At 33.3% G+C, this 8155-nt stretch overlaps 2 protein-coding genes across 2 annotated transcripts; one reads left to right on the top strand and one right to left on the bottom strand.

Moving 5' to 3' along the window:
• The first annotated feature begins 3467 nt into the window (after positions 1-3467).
• On the top strand, positions 3468-4265 carry LOC108486286 (multiprotein-bridging factor 1c). Its single transcript, XM_017790258.2, has one exon. It carries the CDS (start codon positions 3617-3619, stop codon positions 4052-4054), a length of 438 nt encoding a protein of 145 aa, XP_017645747.1. The 5' UTR covers positions 3468-3616; the 3' UTR covers positions 4055-4265.
• Positions 4266-4277: 12 nt separating this feature from the next.
• LOC108485106 (aldehyde dehydrogenase family 2 member C4-like) lies at positions 4278-7567 on the bottom strand. The gene is made up of 7 exons (XM_053029996.1): positions 7224-7567; positions 6968-7110; positions 5382-6029; positions 5162-5299; positions 4940-5077; positions 4796-4857; positions 4278-4716 (listed from the first exon to the last, which is right to left on the bottom strand). Exons 1-7 carry the CDS (start codon positions 7312-7314, stop codon positions 4443-4445), a joined length of 1494 nt encoding a protein of 497 aa, XP_052885956.1. The 5' UTR covers positions 7315-7567; the 3' UTR covers positions 4278-4442.
• Between the last annotated feature and the right edge of the window lie 588 nt (positions 7568-8155).

The following is an 8155-nucleotide window of genomic DNA, read 5'->3' as shown; positions in this document are numbered from 1 at the left end:
TCCATGGCCTCACACCAGCCCCTACTTGCATTTATGTCTTTTCAAGTATAAACAATTTCATCATTTTAGCAATCTAGTCCTTAAACATTAAAATCATCAAAAACTACTTTACAAAATAGTCTAATATAACAACAAAACTTAGAAATCTTTCCAAAACCTTCAAGAAAACAACTCAACTCAATAATGACATGATCCACATCATTTGACAGTTTTACAAATTAATCCTCGGGCTTGCTAGATTAAGCTAATACAAGTCCAAAAACATAAAAATTACTAAAAACAAGTATCAAAACACTTACTAATTGAAGCCTTAAATAAATAATAATATGAACCCTAATCTTAATTTCTTTCTCTCCTTGTGCCATGGAGATGATGAAGAAACAAGCCAAAATTTCTCTTTTTCTTTTCTTTAATTTAATATATATACTTAGGCATTTTTGTAAATATCTCAAAGTTCTTAATTAAACATTAATTAACCACAATTTTCCTTAATTAATCTTATCCATGTAAATAAATAGCCATGTTGATTCACCCATTAAATCTTTATTGGCTAATTTATTCATAGCCCTCCTAATTAATAAACTCTACTTTTATAGCTTTTACGATTCAATCTTTTTTACCTAATCAACTATCTAAATGCTATAATCTCTTAACCAAATTTAAATACTACATTAATGACCTCATAAATATTTTAAAATAATAAATTTTTACGAACCGACAAGTTGAATTTGTAGTCTCGAAACCACTATTTTCGTCATTACTAAAAAACAGGCGGTTATAGGTAAGCAGTATATTGAGGGTTTAGGTATCGTTGAATCCTGAAAAATATCTTGGATTCCCTATGATAGTGGGAAGTAATAAAAAGAAGGCTTTTGCGCATTACGTGGACAGAATTCATTGTAGGCTAGAGAGTTGGAATTTTCGGTTCTTGTTTATAGGTGGGAAAGAAACTCTAATTAAGGCAGTCTTGCAAGCTCTTCCGGTATACGCGATGCAATGTTTCCTTTTCCGAAAACATTGTGTTTAAAAATTGAAAACATGTTTAATAATTTTTGGTGGAGAAACTCGAAATCTTTAAAAGGCATTCATTAGAGTTCTTGAAGGTCTTATGCCTGCCTAAGTTTGTTAGGGGCTTAGTTTTTCGTGATTTAGCCATGTTAATATTTCTTTATTAGCTAAACAATGCTGACATATTTGGTCTCAACTAGGCTATTAGTTAGCTACAATTTTGAAAGCATGTTATTTTTTGCATATAGGCTTCTTATCTATGGGATTAAGTTCTTACCCTTCTCTTACTTGGAGAGGCATTGTGAGTGCTCGCGATTTGTTGGAGAAGGGCATGGGTTGGCGTATTGGTAATAGGGAGACTATGAATATTTGGAATGATCATTGGATTCCAAGACCTGGAGATGGTCAACTATGATGTTAGAAAATTGATTTAAGATATACAATGGTGTCATAATTACTTAATCAAGAAAGTAGTACTGGAATAACGCAACCATTCACAAGATTGCTAATGAGGATCAAGTGCAAGTCATATTGTTTATACCTTTGGCCAGGACAAAACTACTCGATTCTAGGATATGAAGGCTAGATGGATTGAAGATGTATACTATGAAGAGTGGTTACAAGCCGCTTGCTCGTGGAAATTAAAAAATTCAAACAGATTCATCTACTCCTATGTCTACCTCCGTACAAATTTTTTTCTCGGTCTTATGGGCATTACAACTTCAATAGAAGATAAATATCATAATGTGAAAAGTATACAACAATTTTATTCCTACATATGCAAATTTAAACAAACGACATATTCCTACTCTTGGTTTTTGTACGTTATGTCATACATATTTGGAATTTGTTCACCATTTGTTGTGCTTTCGCCCAGTAACGAGGCAAGTTTTGGTTTCTTTGCGTCTTAATGTGCCCCCTATGTCAAAACATCTAGATTATAAATCATGGTTAGTAGAGGCCTTTCAAACAACAAGTGACAGAAATAGAAAATTGGTGACTCTGTCTTTTTGGTCCATTTGGTTTGCACGAAACAAATTAATCCATTAGGGTACAAGGTAATCAGTGAAATACCCTAGACGCTCCTTTATACTCTCAAAATCTCTCTCACTTGACTAAAATTGAAGCCCAAGGTATGAGCCGCAATATTCGCTTCTCTCTTAACATGACGAAAAATAATTTGCTCAAAGCAACCCAACTTTTCCAAATCTCTCACTTTTCCAAATATAGTCATAAAATTTTAAAAAAAAATCAAAATCACTTATAAAGTACTTAAAACCCTAAACCTAAGTTACTTTTATAAACCCTAAATCAATCACCAAAAAATTCCATTTTACTTTTACATTCCTAAAAAAGGTTAGTTTTTTTAAATATTTTATTTTATAATTAATTATTTTGTTTTTAAGAAGTTTAAATCGATAGGAAAATTGTATACACCTGCACCGACATACAAGCCATTAAAAATCAAATTGATATATCGTCTTTCATTTTTGGTTTCCGAGGTGCCCTGTCCATTTTCAACACACCTAATACATCGATTTCAACCCCAAATCATCAATTGCTTTGCTAACTTGAGGTTTCATGCATCTCTCATATTATTTCGATAATTAATTTATTTTTGTATTATTCTGTAAAGAAAGCAAAGGTATACTTATAATTATATATAGTGTACATGAAAACATTTAAAACATTAAATTATGACATCACATGGGTGAAAAATAATTATGTAGTAGTTATAGTTATTAAAATTATATAAAACCAGTTAAAATGGTAAACTTATATAGTTCATCATATTTGAATTTTTATTAATTTTATGTAAAAATATATTTAAAAATCCTTTCTTAATAATATATTTTATTTCACATAATTTTAATTGTTTTGTGCCCATCAAGATATGATGTTAATTCAATTAAAAGTTAAATATAATGATAAATTTAGCTCTCAATATTTATATTTTTTTATCAAATTGGTCTTTATTTATTTTTGAATTAAATTAACTATTAGTCTCTCGAAAAGAGTCAAATTACTTTTTTCTAAAATGCTAATTGAAATATTAATTGTAATGACGATAGTGTAGTAACTCAAGTGGTAATTTATGTTTATTTCATGTTTACATGTCACTATTTATATTTTATATTATATCTATAAATAATTTAAAAATTATAAAATATTTAAATAAAATAAAAATTAAAAAAATTTAAAATATACATAAATTATCATGTGAGTTATTATAGTTAAAAATTTAACATTTTAATAATCGAAACTTGAAGAAAGCTGAATTTAACCAAGCTTTTAAGTATTTTATAGATAAGTATTGTGGAAACAGTAGGCGTATATATTGTACCAATGAAAAATCCATTTCTTTAGATTTTGGCTTGGGCATCACGCTAATTATGGTGTTTCCATTATCCAAGTCAGCAACTTCCACGATTGCAATGTCATCATATTAAATACGTAAAACTTGCAAAGAACCTTCCAGATATTAAGAAGCCCAGGAACTTTCCCGACCCTTGAGCTTCTATATAATCTCCCATGTATCTTCACCATTACCAGTTGTTTTAGTTTGTTTGATCAAAGCTCTACTTCTCATTTACATTCGTCTTCAACAATGCCGACCCGATTTGGTGGAGCCGTGACTCAGGACTGGGAGCCCGTTGTGCTTCACAAGTCTAAACCCAAGGCTCAGGACCTACGTGATCCCAAGGCCGTGAACCAAGCGCTGCGGTCGGGTGCACCGGTTCAGACCATCAAGAAATTCGATGCTGGATCGAACAAGAAAACGGCGGGACCAGTGGTGAACGCTAGGAAGCTCGACGAAGGGACGGAACCGGCAGCTCTAGACCGGGTGCCTACGGATGTTAGGCAAGCCATACAAAAGGCCCGGCTGGAGAAGAAGTTGAGTCAGGCTGAGCTAGCTAAGCTGATAAACGAGCAGCTCAAGGTGGTTCAAGAGTACGAAAACGGGAAGGCAGTGCCTAACCAAGCTGTGTTGGCCAAGATGGAAAGGGTTCTCGGCGTGAAATTGAGAGGCAAGTCAGGGAAATGATCCCGTAACGCCGTTATTGTAGAACAGGGTGCTGATGTTTTTAGTGTTGTTGAATATATGTGTTTGTGGTTGTTGTTTGGATCTCATGAAAGGAGCCGAATTGTACTGATTTGATATCATGAAAACGAAAAATTCTCCTTTGATTTGTGCTTTCATGGTGTTACAAAGTTGCAGCACTTTTAAAAAATCTCAAATTTACTCCAATAAACAAGGATACTGTCTGTTCCAAAAATTTAAGCTTTAAATTGAGAAAACAATACATTAATATGAAATCGAATGGACATGGATCTGAAGAAAACTATGCTGTTGTAATAACTATGAACTATGCTGCTGTAATAACTATGTTTTGTCGGATAAGATCCGGTTACAGGTAATAGATGAATAAGGCTTAGTGCCACGGAGAATCATGAATGGGAGTTACGACAGACTTGATTTGAAGGTACTGATTAAGGGCCTCCAGTCCAAAATCCCTTCCGAATCCACTCATCTTGTATCCACCGTAGGGGCAATCCACGTCAAATGCAGTGTAACAATTGATCCAAACCACGCCGGCACGGATCGATCTCAACACGGTGTTAGCCACGTTCAAGTTCTTTGTTATAATCCCAGATGCCAGGCCATAAATTGTGTTGTTTGCTCTCTTGATTGCTTCTTCCATTGTTCTGAAAAACCCCATTTCAATGACCATCATCAAAAAAGGAAAAAAAAGAAAAACAGTTTTGAAGTTTAGACACTATTTACTTGAATTTCATCAACGACATCACTGGGCCAAAAATTTCTTCTTTTGTTATGATCATGTCTTCCTGTTACAACAATACAAATCACTATGGTTTAGATATCTTAAACCAAACCTATTAAGACATGATAGCTTTATGGTTGTCTTACATTAACATCAGTAAATATGGTAGGCTCGATGTAGTATCCCTTCTGTCCGACATGCTTGCCCCCTGTTAGCAAAGTAGCTCCTTCTCTCTTTCCATGCTCAATATAAGATAGAATTTTCTCGAATTGCTTCTTATCAGTCTATACACCAAACATAGTCCGTTACATTATAAAATTCCAGGCTTCAAGCAAAGGTAACTACATAAAAATTATGACTTGGCTTACTTGGGGTCCTTGATTAACTTGAGGGTCGAAAGGGTCCCCAACAACAGTTGCTTTTGCCTTCTCTACTAATTTCTTCACAAGTTTTTCATAAATACCTTCTTGAACATAAACACGAGAACTCGCCACACAAATTTCTCCCTACAAATTTACAAGATAGACAACAGTCGAGTACATGTAAGGTTTGTTCAATTGTAAAAAGCAAAAATAAAAGATCACCTACTTTGTTGTAAAACATGCCTCTGAAAGCAATATCTGCAGCCTGGTCAATATCAGCATCATCAAATATTAAAAGAGGCGATTTGCCTCCCAACTCCAGTGACACTGGCTTTAGATTACTTGCTGCCGCTGCTGCCATTATCTTACGCCCAACATCCGTAGACCCTGTGAAAGTCACTTTATCAATGTCCATATGAGCACTAATGGCAGCTCCAGCAGTCTCTCCGAATCCATTCACTACATTGAGCACTCCATCAGGGATACCAGCCAGCTTGGCAAGATGAGCATAATAAAGGGCTGACAGAGGAGTCTGCTCAGCAGGCTTGACGACCAAGGTGCAGCCAGCGGCTAATGCTGGGGCAGCCTTCATGAAGAACATGATAGTGGGGAAATTCCAAGGGATTATACTTCCCACAACGCCAATAGGTTCTCTGAGAGTGTAGCCTTGAAGTCCCTTTGACATTTTTAACACTGTTCCATGAATTTTATCGGCTGCACCCGCATAGTAACGCAGAGACCTTGCTGCTCCTGGGATGTCGATTGCCTTGCAAAGAGTAAATAGCTTGCCCCCGTTTACGGTATCTAATGCCGCTATTTCTTCTGCATTTTCTTCAATTAAGTCTGCAAACTTCATCATCATCCTTCCTCGCTCCTAACATCATATTTAAAAGGATGAATGAATACGCACATAGTACCAAATTCGCAGTTTCTTTACGGTACCAATTTATATTTCTTTTATATTTGTTGCACTTTGTTAATTAAGATTTTGGAAACAGAACTATTCGTCTTTATTGTTAAAAGTTTCTTATGGAATTAGAATTGGCTTCATATATTTACGAGTTTATATTAAATCCAGAGTTAGTCTAGACTAAAATTTTCCAAAGTTCTTAGAATTTAATGAGAATTTTTAATAAAAACTTGAAAAGTTCAGGTATATACATTTTGACTGTACGGTAGAATTTTGTAAATAAATGAAGGAGACAATTGCATCTAACTTCAATTATTCGGGGTAGTTTGTCCACAGGTGGCGTCAATATATGTGCCAGATAACAGCATGTGAATTCTTGAAATACCAACACCACCCTGTATGTTTGTCCACTTCCCGTACTTTTAAAACGTCAAGCTATATTCATTGAATTGAACACTAAATTTCAGTTTAAAGATTTAAAAAAAAAAAATTATTATGGCTTTTGTTAAGGGATCTCCACTCCATGAAATAAAAAACAGTGTGGTTGGGACTTGGGAGCTGACAAATCTTTTAGAAAGTTGATATTGTATTTTCTCTTATATTTGAAGGACTGGTCAATTTACAACGTGAAAAGTGCTTTGTATGATATTTAAGAAAATGTATTTTAGTGACCAGGGCGCTTAAAATGGATAAAGTTTTAGTTAGGTTTTTATAATTTATAAAATTATAAATTAGTAGGATGATATTCATTCAATGAAGGATTTAAACTGAATTCTATTAGCAAATATTTTAATGTTTAAGTAATATTGGGTTTGAGTTTATAAATAGAAAAAAAATAAATGATGATAATATTTAAAATAAAGTAATTATAGAATCTGAGTAGGAAGAAAAGAGGAACATACAGAGCCGGATATGCGAGGCCAGGGGCCGTAGTCGAAAGCATGACGTGCAGCCTTAACAGCCAAATCAACATCCTCCCTATCGCCTAGCGAAACTTTTGTTATCACCTCCCCCGTTCTTGGATCAATTGTATCAAACGTTTTCCCTGTTCATAATTATTCATTCATTCCTTCATTAGCAATAATCCCAGACAACATGAGACGCAAAACAGAAACCCCCCAAGCCAAGCAAATCCAATCATGTTAAATGGAAAGATACCTGAAATAGAATCCACAAAGTTGCCATTGATAAAGAGCTTGGTGAATTTTATCGGTGGAATCTTGACAGAAGACTCGCAGTGACTGCCCATTTTCTAACTTATCTCTGTTTCTCTCTGCCTCTGCTATTCTAGTTTATTACGTAAAAGAAGAAGAGGAGCCCCCTTTTATCCTTACAAGTTGCCCCAAGCCCAAGGTCCTTCATCTTTATTTAATGCGGGAAAAGACAAGAGTTTCACATCTCAATTAGAATCCATTGTCTTAAAAAATGGAGTTAAAAACTCATATCCGATAATAACAATAAAATATATTTGCATGCCGTCTGTATAGGTTTTATTTTATTTTTATGTCATTGGACAATGCCTTTTTAAAGGTCTATGAATATTATTCAACTTTATTTGGAAGAAAAATATTATGATAGTTTCACATTTTCAGCACCATATTATTTAAGTCATTATAAAGTCATTTTCTCAACATCCCTTTTCAATATTCAACCCTTCAACAAAAGGAAAAATCAATGTTCCATAAATACATTATTAACATAAAATTAAATAGACATAATGACTTTTAGAAAAAGTCTTTTTATCATTTCGTTTAACTCTTAAACTTATATTTTTTATTGAATTATTTTAAATTAAATAGAAAAGTTGATATATTTTTATTTTGTTGACGTTGCATACACATGAATGACATGTTGACATTTAATTAATTTTTTAAAAATTTAAAAGAATTATAAAATTGTTTTAAAAACAATTAAAAATATAAAAAGATATTTTCTTAAATATTTTTTAAAATTTTAAAAATTAATTAAATATTGATGTGTCATCTATCCGGCACTCACACGTATATCACGTTAAAAATATTAATTTTTCAATCTATTGTAAGTTGATTTGATAAAAAATGTAAGTCAAAAACTAAAAGAGAGAAAAGCTT

Source organism: Gossypium arboreum, chromosome 6 (assembly GCF_025698485.1).
Source record: "Gossypium arboreum isolate Shixiya-1 chromosome 6, ASM2569848v2, whole genome shotgun sequence".
In the NCBI taxonomy this organism is placed as follows: domain Eukaryota; kingdom Viridiplantae; phylum Streptophyta; class Magnoliopsida; order Malvales; family Malvaceae; genus Gossypium; species Gossypium arboreum.
Note: the sequence above shows the minus strand (reverse complement) of the source record. Positions and strands in the feature narration are given on the sequence as shown.

Bases quoted from the DNA above. Each gene is read 5' to 3' on its own strand.
- LOC108486286 (XM_017790258.2), top strand. From the start codon at position 3,617: ATGCCGACCCGATTTGGTGGAGCCGTGACTCAGGACTGGGAGCCCGTT.
- LOC108485106 (XM_053029996.1), bottom strand. From the start codon at position 7,314: ATGGGCAGTCACTGCGAGTCTTCTGTCAAGATTCCACCGATAAAATTC. The intron at 7,111-7,223 runs GTATCTTTCCAT...AATTATGAACAG, and splicing joins CTTTGTGGATTCTATTTCAG to GGAAAACGTTTGATACAATT. The intron at 5,078-5,161 runs GTAAGCCAAGTC...TTTGGTGTATAG, and splicing joins AAGTTAATCAAGGACCCCAA to ACTGATAAGAAGCAATTCGA.